The sequence below is a fragment of the Hyalella azteca genome, unplaced genomic scaffold, assembly GCF_000764305.2.
Source record: "Hyalella azteca isolate HAZT.00-mixed unplaced genomic scaffold, Hazt_2.0.2 contig13728, whole genome shotgun sequence".
In the NCBI taxonomy this organism is placed as follows: Eukaryota; Metazoa; Arthropoda; class Malacostraca; order Amphipoda; family Hyalellidae; genus Hyalella; species Hyalella azteca.
Window position 1 is genome coordinate 271,050 of NW_025943639.1, and position 20,332 is coordinate 291,381.

The 20,332-nt window shown below is 37.8% G+C and overlaps 3 protein-coding genes across 3 annotated transcripts; 2 read left to right on the forward strand and 1 right to left on the reverse strand.

Annotated features, from left to right (window-relative positions):
* Positions 1–3,008: 3,008 nt before the first annotated feature.
* On the forward strand, positions 3,009–5,409 carry LOC108670346. Its single transcript, XM_047883816.1, has 4 exons — positions 3,009–3,173; positions 3,473–3,609; positions 3,800–3,863; positions 4,713–5,409. The coding sequence occupies exons 1-4, from the start codon at positions 3,009–3,011 to the stop codon at positions 4,965–4,967; spliced, it is 621 nt and encodes a 206-aa protein (XP_047739772.1). The 3' UTR covers positions 4,968–5,409.
* A 6,870-nt stretch (positions 5,410–12,279) lies between these two features.
* LOC125178926 lies at positions 12,280–14,384 on the forward strand. Its single transcript, XM_047883813.1, has 3 exons — positions 12,280–12,384; positions 13,616–13,679; positions 14,106–14,384. The coding sequence occupies exons 1-3, from the start codon at positions 12,293–12,295 to the stop codon at positions 14,355–14,357; spliced, it is 408 nt and encodes a 135-aa protein (XP_047739769.1). The 5' UTR covers positions 12,280–12,292; the 3' UTR covers positions 14,358–14,384.
* A 1,145-nt stretch (positions 14,385–15,529) lies between these two features.
* On the reverse strand, positions 15,530–20,174 carry LOC108670342. The gene is made up of 6 exons (XM_018157806.2): positions 20,133–20,174; positions 18,380–19,757; positions 17,931–18,145; positions 17,577–17,710; positions 17,247–17,340; positions 15,530–16,857 (listed from the first exon to the last, which is right to left on the reverse strand). Exons 1-6 carry the CDS (start codon positions 20,157–20,159, stop codon positions 16,549–16,551), a joined length of 2,157 nt encoding a protein of 718 aa, XP_018013295.2. The 5' UTR covers positions 20,160–20,174; the 3' UTR covers positions 15,530–16,548.
* Between the last annotated feature and the right edge of the window lie 158 nt (positions 20,175–20,332).

Sequence of the window (20,332 nt, forward strand, 5' to 3'; positions counted from 1 at the left end):
CATCCAGGTATGATTTTGAAAGGCGCGATACAAAAATCGACAAGCAGTATTTACGTTCCGAATAAAATTACGCTTTTGATTCCAAAGCACTAAAATCGACTCCATTAATTGAAAACTATGTAATATGTTCCTGAACGTGTCATTGAATATATAAAACATGATAAACTGTGAATATATAAAGTTTATTCTAGCATGTATTCACCAGATTAAATTATTATGATAATTAAAAAATTCAAAAATTATATATTATTGGTTGCATACATTTAATATCATGCATAAGGGTGTCAGGCTTTTAATTCTTCACAACTGATATATAATATTTAATTAAAGGGATGTCGGGTTAAAAATTTCGAATTAATTTTTTTCAAATTTCATCAAAACTAAAATGTAATATTAGATACTCGATTTTAAGTTCCTTTCGTTATTAAAACTGGGAATCAAGCTGACAAAAATAATAGTGTTTTTAAACATAAATTTTTTGAAGAAATTATTTCAACAGCTAGAGAGACGATTTGATAAATATATACTGGAATCTTTACGGTTATCATGCCAGAGCGGCAAAGGGATAGCCGGCTAATTTAAAGTAATTTTACAGCTTATTGCTCTTCGATCATTATTATGTAATTTCATCTGTGTTTCATCTTACCATGATGAAGCTTATTAACTTCGATTTCATTTAATTTGGCTTCTTCTAACAGGTACAAGGTACAGCACAATAAGTGATGTCTGCATTTTCGTTGTAACTGAAGTACCTACATGCTTATGCATTACATTTAATGTGGATTGCTGTCAAGGCTTGGACGTTGATAGGCGGGAACCAATCGCTAATATATTACCAAATCGTTTTGTTCACGGGCGTTGCAGTCACTATCTATGTTCCTGGATTGGTTGCTGTGGCGCGCGATTTCTTCGTCGAATGTCACAAGACTCGTGACTTTCCCCGATCATGTCATCACCAGCAATTTAAACGTTTGACTGGATCGTGTCGACGACCCATTGGCTCGTCAGCTGAATGACCTTCAGACAACCTCTGACATGGTTTTTCACGTGACCTTGCCGACGCACGACATGGGCGGATTGCTGGACGTTGTCATCACTCATGCTAACTTTCTAAGTCTGCCAGTCGACATCATCGAGATCGTTATATCTGACCAATGACTCCTTCAGTGGACGGTGTCATGTGAGCGCCCGTTGCTAGCGTACACAATTCGGGTACCCCAGCGAGTCTATGAGCCATGTGGTACTCGATCATAATAAAGTTGGGGACCACTGCTACAGGCATTGTCGTAAAAAACTTTTAGATAGCCGGACGTTTTGGTGTATTTGATATCATGACAGTTTGCGAGTACCGAACACTAATGTCTTCTAGGTGAAGTTGATGAGTAGAATAAAATAACGAGCTTGAAGTTATCCGGTAATGATAAAACCTCATTACTTGAATGAACTTGCGATTATAGCTTAAATCGTTGAATAGAATAACAGTTGATGGGCATGGATTTTTTTTCCAAGATATAAATTTTCATGATTACAAAATCTAGACACTAGCGAAACATAAACTGGAGTTTTTCTACCAATTGTTAGCTTTGCAGTAGAATACTGTGAGATTTGGCTGACTCGCTCTGCCCAATGAATGGAGTTAGGCAACTTTTCTGAAATGTCACAGAAGTAGGAGAGCATAAAACTCTTACCAAATGCGCTATAATTCGTTGGCAAGTCAATACAGAAATTGCCCTTCTAGAAAGATAGTAAAAAGTTGGGTCAATTTTCGTCCACAATTGTTTGGAAGTTTTGGTCGTTGATCCTGTAATTGGTACCTGATAGCCATGTAACTAGTAGGGTTACCGTCAGTACATAAAAAGTTTGATAGTTTAGACTTGGAGCATTTCGTTTGCCCGATCATTCGGAAGGGCGCGCGCTACGCGACGGAGTTCGGCCCTGCAGCGCTGAGATTTCTCTATTTCATGTATCAATCTAACAAGTTTCAATATGTGTTTCAAAGAATCTTATTAATAATTATCTTATTAACTTAGATGAGATCACTAACAACATCTTTCTTGACCACTGAAGTTTAATTCGTTGAGGCTGAGGTGAGCATTACAAGCCTATAAGACGTAAGCAAATCATCAGTACAGCTCTCCTCCTCTTCAAATATCGAATATTGCGGATAGCCTTTGTCGTGGATAGAGATGTGAAGTATCTACTGGCTTTATTGAAATATTCGCAGCATACTTCTTTATTCCTCCGTGTACTTTTGCTATGTATGTCTTCTGCTGGTTTTGCTCTGGAATTTTTAGTTGAGCTTGTTTTTTTGTAAGAAGGATTAAATTATACTTTATAAAGGAAATTTTTTATACCAAAAGAACATTATAAATCACTCGAAAATTGTTCATAACCTGTTCTTGGATAATAGAAAGTGCATTGAACCTTTATGACTACTGGATTTCTATGAGTTGTTTACAAATCCTTTACCGGCAGAGGAGATTTATTGTATGTGTGTTAGAGTTAAAAGAAAAAATTATCGAATAATAATATTACAAAAGAAATTTTTGAGGGAATGGGGCAGAGTTAATTATTTAAGTGGGTGCATAAAAAATTTAGGACCGGAAAAACATGATAATAAGAATATAATTGCATCAACGTGACAAATAAGTAGTTTAAAATGTGGCTTATATTTCATTTTAAGGCATTTTTTGCCAGTTAAAAAAATCCCTTAAAGTGATATTATTTGAACGTAACCCCAGCAATTTTCGAGAGAACTCTGTCTATAATTCTGAAAATCATCAAACTAATTGTCTTTGCAGCAACTTTGAGCTTCATGTAGCTCGGATTTAATAAAGTCCAGAGATGATTGTTTTATCTTTGAATATTCATCAATAACAGTTGTCTTGGATAATTAAAGGATAATTAATTAGAATTTAATAATTTTTTATCCAGTTATATTCAACTTCTGCATTGGATTTGTTTAGGGTGAAATAATCCGTTTCTATCGTAGAGTTTCTATCGTAAACATGCAAGGAGTTTGGGGCAGTTTTCGGCTGGTCAGCGTGCTGGCAACAAGGCTGTCGCTGCTCGCGCCGCCGCCCAGCGCCGGCAGGCCGGCGTCGCTGCTGCACTGCGCCGGCCTATGCCTGCAGGACGAGCGCTGCGGTGGCGTTGCGTGGCTAGACACAGACGTAAGTTTTGGGAGGACGGCTAGTCGAGGTGGACCTATTTATCTAACATCGAAATAAATTTTACTGGGGAAGCTCGAAAACCACATTTTCTCTGTAAAATAAGTAGAGATATTTTCCAGTTTGGCAAACTGATGAAATATTTGTTTCATTTAAGGCATTTCTAAAGTTTTGTTTTTTAGACTTTAGAGAAAAGAATATTTGTGAACAACGAAAAAAATACTATTTGTTTCGATTCTTGAATGTCCAAATTTGTCTCCGTAGTTGTCAATCATGATAAGACTTATGTACCTGTTGTGCAGCCGCAGCCTTGCAGGTTCGTCGTGGACTCAACAGTGCCGGGAGCCACGGCAACGCTGGTGCCCTCAGCCTACGCGATTCTCAGCCTCGACAGCAGCGCGACTGTCGTTGAATTTCCGTCTCCTGTATATTCCTGGCAGTAAGTCAATTCTAATCTTTGCTATAAGAATTCAAAATTGTGTCAGTCCAAATTACAAACTAAATAATTTTTTAACAACCCACTTGAACTATTTTTATTCCAAAAGTTAATTAAATAATTTTGAAAAACTTAGTTGTTACATTTTAATCATATAGCGCCAGCTGACGTTCATTTCTTCGTTGACGAACAGAGAGACAAGAGACTTCTGCAGCAGTCTCGGTTTGAAGCAGATTTCGTACCCAGTTACCGACAAGGTGAATATTATGTATTTAGGAATGTGTGTGTGAAACTCACACCGGAAATATACATTAGCCACTTTACTTATTGCGTCATAATTTTGCCCCGTAACTTTAATTTTAATGATGAAATACTGTAGCATTGAAAAATTGACAGGAAGAGTTGAATTTATTGTTAAATTAGTTTTACTTCCAATGTGTAGATTTTATTCAAAATGCAAATTAAATTTAATTTTACTTTCAAACAGGAGCTAACTTAAAGTTCCGAGCTAAATGTGGGTTTGGCTGGGTCCCAATTCAATTGAGCACTTGAGTTTTAAAATTGTTTACAAAATTCTTGACGATGAGGTTCGGAACGTCCGAATTCAGAAAAATGGGATTCAGAATGTGGTTCTCAAATTGTTAGGAATATTAATCCGCACAATGCGGGCTCATCTGCTACTGAATATTTCAATTGACTCGTTATATATCGACAAACTTTGAAGATCGCAAGCTTGCCTTATCGAATACATGCAGTTGTTTACTTGCAAACGTTCAATTAGGTAGTATATTTTTTTCAAAATAAATTTTTATATCCATGAACTGACGCTCTCTGTAATAAGAATATTACCAAACAGCAAATCGAAATTAATTATTACATACGACAATTTTAATCTCATGACTTGACGAACACAGTCGCACAAATTCTTTTATGACGTTAACAATCATGAATTCTTACTTTGAACTATCGTTTCAAAAATTGCCGCTCCGGTACGAACGATTTTGGGAATGCAATTAATATTTACAAGCGTAGCATTTACGTGTCGGAAAAGAAATGTAAATTTTCAAACTGTCATTAAATTTTAAATCCCCCAATATACTTCTCAGGAAAAAGCAGCGATGAGCATCAGGAGGCGAAGCCGAATTTTCATTGATTTGCAGCGTCAAGGCAACGGATGGTACACTTCGGTCTCCTCCAGCCAAGTGCTGCTGCCCCCCGACTACCCCTTCCCGTGGGATAGTACCAACCCTTCCTACGGCACCCAGACGTGCTTGGTTATTTACGGATATCCATTCCAAGTCTACGACTTTGAATGCAATCTTGTTGATAGTGTTCCCTACGCTGTCATATGCCTTGTTTAAAAGAAAAACAGGTATTCCCCTCCTTCTGAAGCAATTAATTTATGAATAATTAAGCATGGCATTGAATTGAGTGTGAACACAGAGTGATGCATACATGAGATGAAATTTTGCTGTGAAATGAATCATTCATGCCAAGAGTTTCAGTCGTTATACTTGGACTGCTCGAGATGTTGGCAACACATATTTGCACAATGCACAGTATCCAATTACGTTTAGAGAAAGAAAAATCACTAGTATATAAGAATATTTCAATTATTTTACAGTAAATATCTCATAATTGAGTATTCGCATTCGAAAAATAGAAAGTCACCATGCATTGGCCTCTTTACCAAAAAATAAAAAAAATACGCGCTCGGAAACAAACAACGTTTTGAAATGAAACTGTTAAATCAATATATAGCTTATAATTCTTATATAATAAGGATATAGTCAGGAGCATGATCAGCAGAAACTATGCAAATAATTGTAATTAAAGTAATACTGATGTTAGTAATTTTTCTATAATTGTGTTGAAATTTTATGCTATCAGAGGTACCTCCCAGCCTGTTCTCTGTCAAAGGATGTTAATAAGTGTGATCATTTAGGCTTTTAATGTTGAAATAGGTTTCAAACTTCATAGATTCTAGGAAAAAAGCACGAGTTATATATTATTACCGGTATTACGAACAACTGCGAGAAGGCGTGGACTTCGTCGAAATAACGGTCCATTTTACAACACTTCTCTTTAACTTCACTTTTTGTTGTTTGTTTGTCTGGTACAATTTTTTTCGTCGATATTTAACACACTTCTACCAATCCGATCGGTCTGAAATTTTGCACACTTGCGTAAAGTTGTAGGCAATGCATGAATCAATTGACAGAATAAATAATTTTTAAAATATAAGATTTTTTAATAATAAAAAATAAAAATAATAATTTTGTCTGCTACAAATCTTTTAATCGATATTTAACACATTTCTACCTGTCCAATCGATTTGACATTTTGCACCCTTGCGTAAAGTCGGAGAAAATGCACGAATCAATTGACAGAATAAATAATTTTGAAAATTTAAATTTTTTTATATATTGAGAAAATTTTAAAATTAATTTTTTCATTATTTGAAAATAAGATTGAAAATTCGTTGTACATGTGTAAGATCGGAGACACTGGCTAATTTATAAGTGTTGTCTTTGGAAGGTAAATTTTAAACGCATATTATTCATTCAAGTTAACGATCCTATACCGACGAAGAATTGAAAAGGGTCCATCGGTTTCAACGATGACTGATCATAATAACTTTTGGAAATATAAAATCTGAAAAAATTCAGACTTTCATCTGCTTCTGAAATATTAACAAGGTTGTCCGTTATGGCAAGAAGCTAAACCTGTGCAGAAGAGACACACCAAATACGCGAAATTCCCGTGGCGAGTTGGGGGGATGGGTAAAGTTGTAATCGAAGTTTTAACCTCCTGAGTCTCCAGGCAAGAAGTTTCGTTGTTCTGCAACTTTCTGGCCTTAATTAGAAGGCCCAATATACCGCACTTACGATACAGCGAAAAATCGGGGCAAGATATGCCATTTAAATTACAAACCAATCGTTTGAAGCAAGAGATGAAATGTTCATTGGCTCCATGACTGTCGTCTTGAAATACATTAGAAAAACTGTTTAGAAATTTTATGTCGATAATTTATCGAAGTTTGCTTTTTTGTTTGTATGTTTGTAGCGAAGGACCAAAATATATATGGGCTAATCGTGCGCGTATCCACGACAGATTTTGTGTCGGGACATTACCTAGACTGGAAATTTTATTCATAGTGGATAAGTAGTGAGAAATTAAAAAATAAAGAGATTAGGATTGGACTAAAAATGAAAATGAGTTGTAAATTGCACATATATGATTTAATTCAGACAAAAAAGAAACGTTTCATGTGAAATGTAAGTTAGAGAGGGTATTTCTTAAATTAGTATATATGAGTTTCATTCTCATTTTCGAAATTTGGGGTTACTGGATTCTAAAATTGTAGGAATTCTCGTTCATGAACAACACCGAGCTAACCTGATGGTATATCAATGAGAGAAAATAAACTGGAAATAAAATAAAGCTTTGGAAAAGAAAAGGTTGATGTAGCTCAGCTAAGTGTAACAGAAGAATTATGTCTCTTGTTTACGACTACATTTCAGCCTATATTTATTGTAGGGGTTCCCATCGAACCCGATTCATATATTTTAATGGATTAACGAATTTGTCATCTCTGGTTCTGAATTGTACTTCAATTAACAGGAACTAAGTTAGTCTTTTATAAAGACTTTTGCTTGTTTTGCCCATTATTGTCTTATCAAATATAAATGCTAAATAATGATATGAATCCTCAATTTTTCCCAGCATCATCTTACATATGAAATCCAAGATATGCACGCGGCTATTGCTACCTGTAAATAGAGTGCAGCGAGCATGCAAGAACTCATAACGCTCTTGAAATGGCAGAGCGAATGGTCATTAAAGGATGTTAATAAAGTTCTGTAATTAAATAGAAGTTCGGTACTTCGTTCACTCATGTTCTACATAACTCAGGGTTATGGTTCCTAACCTGTTATACGCGTACCACTCTTGCCAGATGACGGAAGGCATACGCTAGAACTCTAGAGATAATGAACGATTTTAGGGAGTTTTTTTTTTTTACTTACGAGCAGTTTACTGCCTATCCAGGCTAATTACTTTCGTTAGTTTCGAACTTAAATTTTGCATAGTGCAAACCATTTAAGTGGAATTTTATACAGGTTCGTGATAACAAACACAACTCAATAGCAAAAGATAAAATTGAGTTTTGTTGCCAATGATTACCGTTGCAGCGGCATGATTTGAGTTTTGCCTCATTCCGGCTTTTTGCCGAGTCCATGGAGTTAGGCAACTTTTCTAAAAGGTCACATACGCAGGAGAGCATAAAACCCTTGATCAAATGTACCATAATTCGGCTGCATGTCAGCACAAAATGGCCCTGATACGCAACTTTGTTAAAAGTTGCGTCAATTTTCGTCCACAGTTGATCATTTTTCTAAAAGCTTTAGTCGTTGTTCGTGATACTGTATCAGAGCCAGAGTCATAGTCATGTAACCAAAGGTACTGTCAGTACATAAAAAGTTTGATAGTTTTGATCATTTCGCTTGCCCGATTATTCGGAAAGGCGCACGCTACGCGACGGAGTTCTGCCCCGCAGCGCTGAGACTTCAATATTTTTTGTGTTAATCTAACAAGTTTCAAAGAGTGTTCCAATGAATCTTCCTGATATTTATCTTATTAACTTAGATGAGATCATTAAAAACATCTTTCTGGACCGCTGAAGTTCAATTCATTGAGGCATAACTGAGGTGAGCATTAGAAACCTATAAGAAGTAAGCAAATGACGTGACTGATTGACGTGACTGATTGAAACATCATTACTGAAATCTGAATTCTATTTATTTATCTCGAGTAATTTTCAACTTCTTCACTGGATACAAAGGTGATGATATGATGATATGAAGGTAATGCTATGAAAGGGCTTAGTCCATTTAAAATAATTATTTCATTCATTTTGCATTGTATCGCACGGCAGAGCTTGAGTCATAAACATGTAAGGAGATTGGGGTAGTATTTAGCTGGTTAGCCTGCTAGCGTCCAGGCTGTCGCTGCTCGCGCCGCCGCCCAGCGTCGGTAGGCTGGCGTCGATGCTGCGCTGGCCGGCCTCTTCTTGTAAGAGGAGCTTTGCGGTGGTGCTGCTCAACGCTGTGAGCCAATTTTTGAAATTTAATTTCAATTAGTATTAGAAAAAGTTTTATTAGTTATAATAATAATATTATATTAGATCAACTCAAAAAATATTCCATCGCAAGATATCTGATAACATGCATATTTTACAACATCCTATATCGTGATAATCCTATATCGTGTGCGCATGTCTGCCCTAACGTCGCCTCGCAGCGTACTCCTTAAGCTATAAACAGGAAAGCATGTCCAAGCTATCGGAACATTCGCGTGTGCCGGCTAGAAAACCTCAGAGACCCCCACCGGGTCCGGGCGAATCGTCAGCAAACAGCGGGCAAGTGACTTTTAAATTCGCCATTGAGGCATTGACGGATTGAGACAAACGAGTTTTAGAATCTGCGATTGCAAAACTCGTTTGTCCAAATGACTGTTCATCTGTAATTCGATTAAAGACCGCAACGACAAAGAAACAAAACGGCACCATAGGCTAACGTGCATACACAATGCTTATAACTTTGCTAATTGATGATGCATTTTATGGTATTTTGTTTAATACTTGAAATAATTTTCCGCTACACTTAGTCACAGAACTCAGACCTCAACAACCATAGCGTTAATTTGTAATTAGGTAAATTCGTTTAATAAGGGAACAATAAGAAACAGCGCTTCCAATTTGAAAACTTTTTTTTAATATTTTCTCATATTCACTTGAAGACGGTTAGTACAATTAAGCGAGGATGTGTATTAAAAGAATGGGATATGGCGTTCACATAACGGCGGCTCGAACTGGCTCTAATTTCGAGTTCGCTGGGGTGCTTCCTGCCAAGTGTATTAATGACCATTATTTTCATCACCAAAAAATCTAAAGCCTAATTATAGTCCAAGTTAAGATTTGGCTTGTCCAAAAATTAGCAGAACACAAGATCGCCGTGACTTTCAGCGGTGAAGAGCCATTCTGATCAAAGCAACACGCCACCTGTCGGGTGGCTGTTAGTTAACAATTTCAAAATTACCTCAACAGCATCTAAATTTGTTAACAACCTTGTGTCTATTAGCGTTGTAGTATGTCAAAAAATCGGCGAATGCGCTTTAAAAAATGAACAGAATACTCGTAATTTGACAATCGTGCTTATTTTTCAATGGCAAGTATCAACCAGCATTGTCGAACAGTAAGATGGCACATGAAATAAATAGCTCCAAAAGGGTTTTTATTTCAAGTTTGCTGTTATATTCATCAAACTACATTTCAAGCTACAATTAATTCAACGTAAGATTTTAAAAATTCAACATATGCCACAGTTTAGTTGCATGAACAAGCTGAACTAACAACTTACGATATTTGGATCAAGTGCGAAATAAATAAGCGGAATTTATCTACTTTTTACAACACTTCTCTGTAACTTGACTTCTTCTTGTTGTTTGTTTGTCTGTCTGCTACAAATTATATAATCGATATTTATATAAAACACCTGTCCAATCGATCTGAAATTTCGCAAACTTGCGTAAAGTCGGAGACAATGCATAAATCAATTGACAGAATAAATAATTTTGAAAATTTAATTTTTATATATTAGAAAATACATAAAGGAAATTTTTTAATATTTCAATATGAAATTAGAAATTCATTGTACATGTCTAACATCGGAGACACTGGATTCTTCAGAAGTGTTGCATTTAATAAGTAAATTTTACACGCATATTATTATGTGCCTACATAGGAAGCAGACAAAGAAATATTTTGTAAAACATATATTGCATCGATGTGGCTCTCTGGTGGAGGTATTCATCCCATTACCATTAACATTAAGGTATTCTTGGACAAACTATTAAACTGGGTGGGGGCGATGACAAAGAGACGATTTTGGCATTAATGCTCATGAAATAAATTTTACGTGACTGCAGACAAATGGAAAACGGCCTTCGCGTGCATGAATTTGCTGCCCATAAAGAATTGTCATTGGAGGTAAAAATTCAAATTTCTAACAATTTTCGGATCTCTACTAAGAAATGAGTTTCTAAAGTGCAGCATAGCACACCAGGGCGGCATGATAATGACGAAATAATGACAAAATAATGACCAATTCTCCACACTTTCGAGTCATTTCTTTGTTCGAGAAATTTTGTGGTCAGCTGAACAAATGGATTTGAGTAATCTTCCTAATGGTCACACATCAAGAACCGCATTTACACCAAGGACAAGTCACGTTAATGCAGAATAATTGGATGCTAAATCAGGACCCTAACGATCCAGAACACTTTTCAAAAGCTGTCATCATTCAACGTACACGATTAAATAGTTTAGTTCATTTTTCATTTCCAGTCTCACCATCGTGAGGTTTGAACGACTGAGCTCTGCTCTTCGGGACCTATAGCGCGTGCCGATCTCTGGTATGTTTGTTATTTAATTTCATTTTTAAGCGTCGAAAAACTGATTCATTACCGATATCCTAAGTGAATAATTCACTGTAAGTTAAACGACGTGACCACGATTTGATTAGAAGTTCAATAAAAAATTTCGAATGTAAATTAAAATTGAAGTATACAAAGGTCAAAAATTGGACCTCATCATCCACCGCATTCTATTTTCAGTGAGCAAAGTATCATATGTCATTGTCTAAAAATCAGTGCCAAACTGCAAACGATTAGAGAAATAGTAGAGTAGTTTTTCAAAACCACCGCAGTGCAGGTAATTGATGCAAAATCAAGAGAGCTTTGAGAAGCTAGAAAACAGCCAAATAATCGGCTAATTTTGTAACGCATCAGATGAATTATCAGTGCTCGCATCTGTCCATGTCTAAGTTCTTTTCATCAGAGTTTCTGGCGTAACATGCAAGGAGTTTGGGGCAGTTTTCGGCTGGTCAGCGTGCTGGCGACAAGGCTGTCGCTGCTCGCGCCGCCGCCCAGCGCCGGCAGGCCGGCGTCGCTGCTGCACTGCGCCGGCCTCTGCCTGCAGGACGAGCGCTGCGGTGGCGTTGCGTGGCTCGCCACCAACGTGAGTTTTGGGGGGACGGCTGCTGAGGATGAAACTGGATATTTTGTCAGATTAAGAAATGCACTAAAGTGGAAGAAGAATAGCTCGTCAGACTTAACTACCTAGTACACAAGTGCGTTCTACGGATATATCTCAAAGGGCATTCAGTCATAGCGTTTTATGAAATATGTTTTTGGTATGCTAGTTCAAGCAAAAAAGAAGCAAAATTGTGAAGGCTACTAAACGTAAGAGAGGAGGTTAGCAACTGACAGAACGCGCGGTCTGGGACGCGCGCGAGACCGCCCCAAACTGATACTAAGTTACGGCTATTTTAACAAATATTACTTATAGTAGCCGTATATTATGACCGTTTGGGTCTTTGTTCTAACAATATTTTCCTAATTAGACCTCCTCAAATTTACCGGTATTTGATTGGCCTGCCGTGTACGCAGCCAATTTCATAATTAATTCCTTTGCTCTGCCACAGGCCATTTAGATTTTGAAACAATATTGTTGACCAATCAGTAAAAGAATTTCACATTATATCAGTTCCGGTGGTCATGCCTTCCATAACATTTTTTGCAGCCGCAGCCTTGCAGATTCGTCGTGGACTCTACAGTGCCTGGAGCCATGGCAACGCTGGTGCCCTCAGCCTACGCGATTCTCAGCACCGACAGCAGCGCGACTGTCGTTGAATTTCCGTTCTTGGCTAATTCTTGGCAGTGAGTCACTTTTAATTCCTGGCAGTAAGTCACCTGAGCTGATTACAGTTTTAGCTCAAAACTTAAATCTTAAAGCACACATGCGGTATGAACAACACCCTCCTCAATGAAGTAATAACCCATGGTTACATACACGTTGAAACAACTGCCTATTACGATATTGAGATCGGGGTGCAAAGAGGTTTAGAAATAAAAATGAAGCTACGTCTTTCATGGAACGTCGTAATGACGTTACAATGCAACGTTGAATCATTGTTGCTGCTGCGATGTTGCTGCAACGTCAAATTATAGGGTTGGATAAACGTTGAAGAACCAACCTTTTTTCGACCGTAGCAGGATTCGAACCCGGGATCGCTGGTGACCGCGCGTCCCGCCTTAGCCACCTTGACCGCTATAGCTCGCGTGCACGAGCAGTAAAAATAAGCTAAAGAATTGTTCGACTCCTTGAAATTAAAATGCATTCTCTGGTCATTAATCATACACTAACATATATGTATATCATTCAATGTTGGTGTGATAACATTAGTTGAACATGCTGCGTAAATAGCTAAACATTCAACGTATACCGATATCAATCATTTTTCAACTTTTAAATAAAATTTTTTTACGTCTTTTTTAATTTTTGTCGAATTTCGACGTTGATCGGATGTTTAATTTTGGTTGTTCGGCATTTCCACCTGAAATCAACATTGATTAAACGTTTAAAAATAGATAAACATTCAACGTACCAATATCGACGTTATTTCAACGTTGAAATAAGGTTGTTTTACGTCCCTTCTAGTGTTGGTCAGATTTGGACATTGCTTGGAAGTTTAATTTTGGTTGTTCAGCATTTCAACCATGAAATCAACATTGATTAAACGTTTAAAAATAAATAAGTATTCAACGTACCAATATCAACGTTATTTCAACGTTAAAATAAGGTTGTTTTACGTCCCTTCTTGTGTTGGTCAGATTTCGACGTTGATATGACGTTTAATTTTGGTTGTCCAACATTTCAACCTGAAATCAACAAATAATCAACGTTGCTTCAACGTCAGATACCTACTGGGAATTCATCCTGAGCGCTGCTGGATAACCTATGCGCAGGCAGCGCAGCTAACGAATAATGAAACTTTAACACCTTGTTTGATATTAAGAAGGCATTTGAATAATTTTCCTTCGAATATTTCATTTGTCTTCTAAGAATAGAAATAAAACTACAGCTCTTTTTTCCTGCGTTTTTGAACAGAAAGGCGAATGACTTCTGCAGCGGCCTCGGTCTGAAGCTGGTCTCGTACCCAGTTAGCCTCAAGGTGAATACAATAATGACTCCTGAATATCCTCGGAGAAAGTTTTTCTCTAGCATAAGTTCCGGTTCTTTTCATAACTTATTCGAAGAATGTTTTGTAAGCTCATTAATTGTCATTCATTGAAATGGAGAGATATTGAATTGCGAATCGAACCCATCCTTTATCCATGATAATTAATCCTTTCTCCATGATGATAATTTTTTATCCATGATTAATAACGTAAAACGTACTACGCGTATTTTATAATACCCTTTATGTTTCAGCTCAACCTGAACTAATTGATTGAGAGACAAATTGTCCAAAAATAAGGAACCTAGACACACCATATTTTGCCTCAAAATGGTAAAAATCAGTGCTGACGTTTAATTTTGCTACGAAATACATTTTCTATCCAGCCAGTCAATTATAACTCCGGAACATCGTTCTCAGGACCGAGCAGTGATGAGCATCAGGATGAAACCCTATTTCTTCGTGGACCTGCAGCGCCAAATTGACGGTTCTTACGCGGCTCTCTCCTCTGACCTCGTGCTGCCCTCGAACTATCCCTTCCCGTGGTACCCAAAGAACCCCGATGGCGGAATCAACATCTGCATGGCCATAGCTGACCATCCCTTCACGGTCTACGACTTTCCATGCAACCTTGTTGGTAGTGGTCCTTACACTGCGATATGTGCTGTTTAAATAACCATTTCTCTCTAAACAATTCGAACCCTGAACGTACAACAATAGGTGACAGGCCACATCAGGCCTATTCTTCAGCGCCGATATCACTATGTTATGTTATGATATGATATGATATGATATGATATGATATGATATGATATGATATGATATGATATGATATGATATGATATGATATGATATGATATGATATGATATATGTTATGTTATGTTATGTTATGATATGATATGATATGATATGATATGATATGATATGATATGATATGATATGATATGATATGATATGATACGATACTTAATAATCGTTAATAACGGATGGAGCACCGCAGTGGAGAAATTTGGATAGAGCGTTGGTAATTCTTGGACCCGCGTATCAATTATCATGCAGTTACTTTGATGAATTAACCTGTAGCTACTGGCAGTTAAAAAACGTTTGTAGAGGAGAAACATCTATTGCCCTAAATATTCCAATTATTCGGTAAAAAATTATTTCGAAGTTAAGGTCATTGAATGTAAACATAATAAATTTTGGCATGGCATATTAAAATGACTATATGGCATCAACTGATGTGTTATAAGCATCCTCATTTCTTCTAGTCTGACTACTCTGAAGTAGAAGTTTTACATATTCTGCAACTGGTTTATTACTCGTCTGTCAGCTGCTAGTTATTTACGCCAAAGCTCCAGGAATTTGGTGAGAATTCATTTGTGTAATTTGATTACATATTACTTTTTTATATATAGTTGGAATACGAATTAAGTCATTATTTACAACTGTTCCTGGTATGACTTTTTGTGTTGTTTCAGGAACCGTTAATAAGTACTATCCCATGAAACCGTGCCTTCTACCACGAAACCGTCTTTCAATGAAATAATTGCTCGATCTGTAGCTGACATATTCTAGATGATTTAAAAGAAAGATTTCTTTGCTATTCTCTTCAACGCCTTTTAATGAATTAATCAATCAATCATTCAGCACTTACAATAAAGTCTGGTCTTTACTATGGCCGCTTAATGTTTACAGCTGATTATGGTATGGTCTGGCCTATTACGGTGTGGTCTGACCTATTACGGTGTGGTCTGACCTATTGCGGTGTAGTCTGGCCTATTACGGTGTGGTCTGACCTTTTAACTTATTACGGTGTGGTCTGTCTTATTACGGTGTGGTCTGGCTTATTACGGTGTGGTCTGTCTTATTACGGTGTGGTCTGGCTTATTACGGTGTGGTCTGTCTTATTACGGTGTGGGCTGGCTTATTAATCAAGCACAAAAGATGTCCTCAAATGTAAACTTGTAGTGCAGGTAAATTGTCGGAGTGACTCGTGAAAACACAGTAGAGATTTTATTAACGCACTGTTTGAAAATGTAATCTCGTCATTTAACTTGACCCAAAACTATATCGTTTTCATTTTAATTAAATCATGTTAAGAGTGTTAAAAAATCGAACTATGCACAAGAATTCTGCATTACATTCTATGAACAAGGGAACTTTTTATTTATGCCGGTACTGAAGAACCGCCAACGCAAGTAAAATCCAACGTTGCAGATGCAATAGGTATGATTTTACAATATGATTTCACAAAATACAAATATTTTACACTTATAATGTATCATTCCGACTTTGAAAGATTTTACGACGACAAGCAAGCAATATTAATACTTCCCAATAAAGCAGTGAATATGGAAATTTTAGTAACAAATGAATATATATAAAGGTAGTTGTTTACGTAATCACCTCCAAAGAATACAATGACAATTGCTTCATGTGTGCTGGAGTGAGAACTGTAACGTGGAATTATACATGAGAGTGAATACTTAGCTTCAAGAAGATCCATTTATGCCGGTTCCCAGGACATTGCCAGTCTTCATAGCACTTCGATCACAATCGCGCAATTCAAAGTATTACGACATTGTTTTATAAAAATTACATGATTAACTCAGCGTTTACAGGAACGACGTGCGAGGCAAAAATTTTTTAGTTACACATCGCTACGAAATATCCGACCATAACAAGTTGATTAATTAATGAGTACAGCATACAGCATCAATAGCTACAGAATAGCATGCTGATAAGACAGTCATGAGTACAACACACAACAGTGATAGCAACAGTGCAGCATGGTGAAGAATTATGTGCAATGTGGAACTACATACGTATTATGGCGAAACAGTAAATCTCTTCGCGATTTGTTCAAGTCAAAATGAAGCCCCAGTAAAAGGCGTTAAATAGAAGGAACAAGCCCAGACTTCCAATTTTTGACCAGAAAATTAGTTTTTCGACTCTACGTTTTTCGTCTTTGAATCCACTTCGGTCTATCATTTTTGGTGTGACTCTGGTGAATATAGTTGGTGTTTCGTCGTACAGAAGCTCTTCTCTATCCGTTAAGTAGCTGTCAATGACAGAATGGAAGATGATGATGACGAAAATTATACCGATGCAGAAGAGTAGCCAGACGTCCACCATCTTGAAATAAGATGTTTTGGGCAGCGATGAAGAGACCTGCAAGTATGATGACATCAATGGTCTAAGATCACAGATTACGCCCTAGATAATTATAGTCAATGACATTACGGCAGTGCTCAATTTTATGACTTATAACTTGTTACTTCTGAACGATCACGTGAGACGTGTACTAGAAGTTGGAGATTAGTAATTTCAAACTATAATATAGCGCCAATCAAACTGTACGGCAGCATTGGTACTTAGTTATAATCTAGATCTACTCTAATCAAATAATCTATAATCTGAAACTATGATCTAGATACAGCCTTACCAGGTTTTTGCAACCTTGTTCTAGATTGCCCAACCTATATATTTATATCTTTTATATAAATAATTTTATTTAATTTATCTATAATATGTGAATATGAGTGACGTGGTCGGGTGACCTGCGTGAAGAGCGTGGCGACGACGAGCAGCGCCGTCAGGGCCGTCATGACGCGCACCTCGAAGATGCGCGGCTTGAAGAACAGTGAAAGGTAACTGCACAGGCGCCAATATGAAGGAACTTATTATAAATTTGTCATAATGGAAATAAAATTTGTGTAATTTTGTTGATTATTAAGTAAAGTTGCTGAGTATGACGATTGGTTTGATTACATTTTAAAATCTAAAATAAATTCAACTAAGAATGAATAAAAGGTTTCCAAACGCCTGCGTCCACCACAAAATTTTTGAGTAAGTTATGCAACGGTTCTTGCAAGTTTCCGTACTCTCACCTGATGACGATGAGTATGAGTGAGGGGGTGTAGATGTTGAGTATTGCGTACCCATACTGGCGGCTCAAAGGAATCCTAATTTTCATTTCACTGTGGTGCTTACTGCTTACTGCTACTACCAGAGGAGGAGAGACCTGCGCACACCAGAGAAATTTCAATTTTCTACTACATCTAATATTCACATATTTATTAATGTTCATACAATTAGAGCATTTTCGTTTTTTGCTATAGTAACTTATAAAACGAAAACTTTTCGTTCATGCTCGCCATGCTTGCCCTTACTTAGTGAAATAAAATATTGTTTCTAAAAACTCATCAATGCGTTGGCCACGTCGATAAAAATTATTCAATCACCTGGTACTCAATGAGGAGAGAGTTTCCCTCGTACTGCGCTGACGCAGACTGAGTGTCAAAGTAAAGGTAATCTTGAGAAGCTGACAAGAGACGTAAGTATAAATCGCAAGACTGCGAATCGAAGGGATAAAGCACAAGGTCGAAGTCGCATTTGAACTCCGTACTATACTTGCGGGAAACTTCCAGGGGGTTGTCCGAGCCCTGGTACACCGATACTGCACAAAATTTCAGATTTTCAGTACAAATATATTTTCCCCCATGACTAGAAGGCTTTTGAGGGGGTGATAAGTGTGAGTTCAACATAAACTTAAAATATATATTCAGTCCTCACACCAATTACGAGCTATCTGTACGAGCTACTTTTGTTTTCACCGGATATGCTTCAAACATAGCTACAAATTTCGAATATATCTAAAATCTGAAATGATTAGAATATTTCAACTTTTAACCTTCTCCTGGGGCGGCGTCGTCGTCATAAGAAGGTTCATTTTCTCTGATGATAAGCAGCGTAGCCTCTTCATCAACATCCGTATGTTGATTGCCGTCGGTGTTGACGTAGCCAACATAAGGGTGCCACAGATTCACCATAGTGGCGTACGACAGCCTGTTCAAGCTATCGTTTCCTTTGATGTTAAGAAATAAGAGTCGCGCATCACGCCAGCTCATAGCTAACGTGTAGGTTGCTTGCAGAGTCATTTTGGTGGTGTCGATGTCCATGGTTTCGATATTGATCGACAACGTCACCGGAAGACGCGAATCATCCTTGTCTGTCTCCATGCACGTGCCTAGGGCTTGAGAATTTTTCTCTTGAGTATTCGATTTAATTCCTGTACTATTGTTGGTTGAGGACGTCGCAGTTGCATTGACTGAGGGACTACACGACAAATCAGTGACTTGATCTCCAGAACTGATGCTTGGGCTACCTCTAGGCGGTAAATCATCGCGGTAATCATCGGGTAACACAACCAGATCGCATTCAGCCTCGTCGCTTCTGTCGACGCAGTCGTACTTCAAATCGCACCTCAGGTCTCTGGGAATGCAAGTGGCGTCGCTGCAGCTGTACTCGTGATCCGCACACGGGGTGAGCAACAGCATTCTGCGCCCCTCCTTCTGACCACAAATGGGCTTCAGCAAATTCCATTCTCGTCGACCCATTGGGTAGTTGTTGGGTTCGCTGAAAACCATTGTAGCGATCGTGTAGCCATCAACTACGTTTTGCCAAACCCATGTGCCATTTTTATTCCTCTCAATTTGATAATTGCCGTATCCTTTGAAAATGATATCTCCTGCTACATACTGATATGCCAGAAAGTTGATGTTTCTCAGTTCGAATTCACATGTACCGCGTAAAGAGAAGACCTGCCGAGTTTTAAACTCACACACGGCGCACTGCACCCTCGTGATGCAGTCTATGTCAGCAACGCCCCCAGTTTCGATTTGGGCACAGTTTTCGTACATGAGACCGTTGGGTTCACCGTCTTTCCACGCGAAGTTTTTATGATCAATTTCCTGACCATTGAATGGCTTCACCCACTTCCCTTCATGCTTGATATCGTTTGCAGCCACAATCAGCTCTTTATTGCAACGAGTATTGTTACCGACCATTTCTGTGCCGCGGGTAAGCCATGATTCAGCCTCCTGGATGGTCTTTGGCAGAGGTAAATGGGTTCCGAGACTCTCACACAAGTAGTTGCTGGTCACGTAGGGCACGTCTGGGAACCAGAAGTACACGGAATCCGTCTCTTCTTCACAGAAATGTCCAAGTGAAACATTTAACGACTCCGCGTTATGCAGGTCCCATCCAGCATTCCATGAAATATAGTTCCCCTGTTGATAAAAGGAAATGATGCGGTAATAAAATTGTTTACAAAATATATCTTCCTACGTCTTATGGACATATATAATCTTTTCATGCTTCAATTATTTTCTCAATAGGTTAGTCACGAGTATAGACGATTTTAATTGTCCCCTTCTTCCATCTTTACTACACCGCTGCCAACAAAGAAAGAGTGAAGAAGCAGAGTTGCGAATATAGGTTTAAGGTTTCCTGTCAAGGAGAGCGTCTAGTGTCTAAACACGAAAGGTAACGATGACCATACAGAAAATAATACCCTTCAGATTTTGTGACCTACTCACGTCGCACGCTGATACAAATATGAAAAATCAATAAAGACTAGATCGTTCGTGCAGCGAAGCACCCACCTGCAAATCAGCCTTACATGCCGCCATGCTCGCCACGTCCTCGTCCGTGAGAACCTTGTCCCACACGTTCACCTGTGCACCGACATACATAAATCAGGAACTCGAAAACAGTTTTCAATGTATATAATAAATACTATTTTACTGTACAGGTAAAATATAAAATAATATAATCAAAATACAATGAAATGTAATATATTGTG

Bases quoted from the DNA above. Each gene is read 5' to 3' on its own strand.
- LOC125178926 (XM_047883813.1), top strand. From the start codon at position 12,293: ATGGCAACGCTGGTGCCCTCAGCCTACGCGATTCTCAGCACCGACAGC. The intron at 12,385-13,615 runs GTGAGTCACTTT...GTTTTTGAACAG, and splicing joins TTCTTGGCTAATTCTTGGCA to AAAGGCGAATGACTTCTGCA. The intron at 13,680-14,105 runs GTGAATACAATA...CATCGTTCTCAG, and splicing joins CGTACCCAGTTAGCCTCAAG to GACCGAGCAGTGATGAGCAT.
- LOC108670342 (XM_018157806.2), bottom strand. From the start codon at position 20,159: ATGGCGGCATGTAAGGCTGATTTGCAG. The intron at 19,758-20,132 runs GTGGGTGCTTCG...TTTTATCAACAG, and splicing joins CATGTAAGGCTGATTTGCAG to GGGAACTATATTTCATGGAA. The intron at 16,858-17,246 runs GTCACCCGACCA...TCATACTTGCAG, and splicing joins TCGCCACGCTCTTCACGCAG to GTCTCTTCATCGCTGCCCAA.
- LOC108670346 (XM_047883816.1), top strand. From the start codon at position 3,009: ATGCAAGGAGTTTGGGGCAGTTTTCGGCTGGTCAGCGTGCTGGCAACA. The intron at 3,174-3,472 runs GTAAGTTTTGGG...CCTGTTGTGCAG, and splicing joins TTGCGTGGCTAGACACAGAC to CCGCAGCCTTGCAGGTTCGT. The intron at 3,864-4,712 runs GTGAATATTATG...TATACTTCTCAG, and splicing joins CGTACCCAGTTACCGACAAG to GAAAAAGCAGCGATGAGCAT.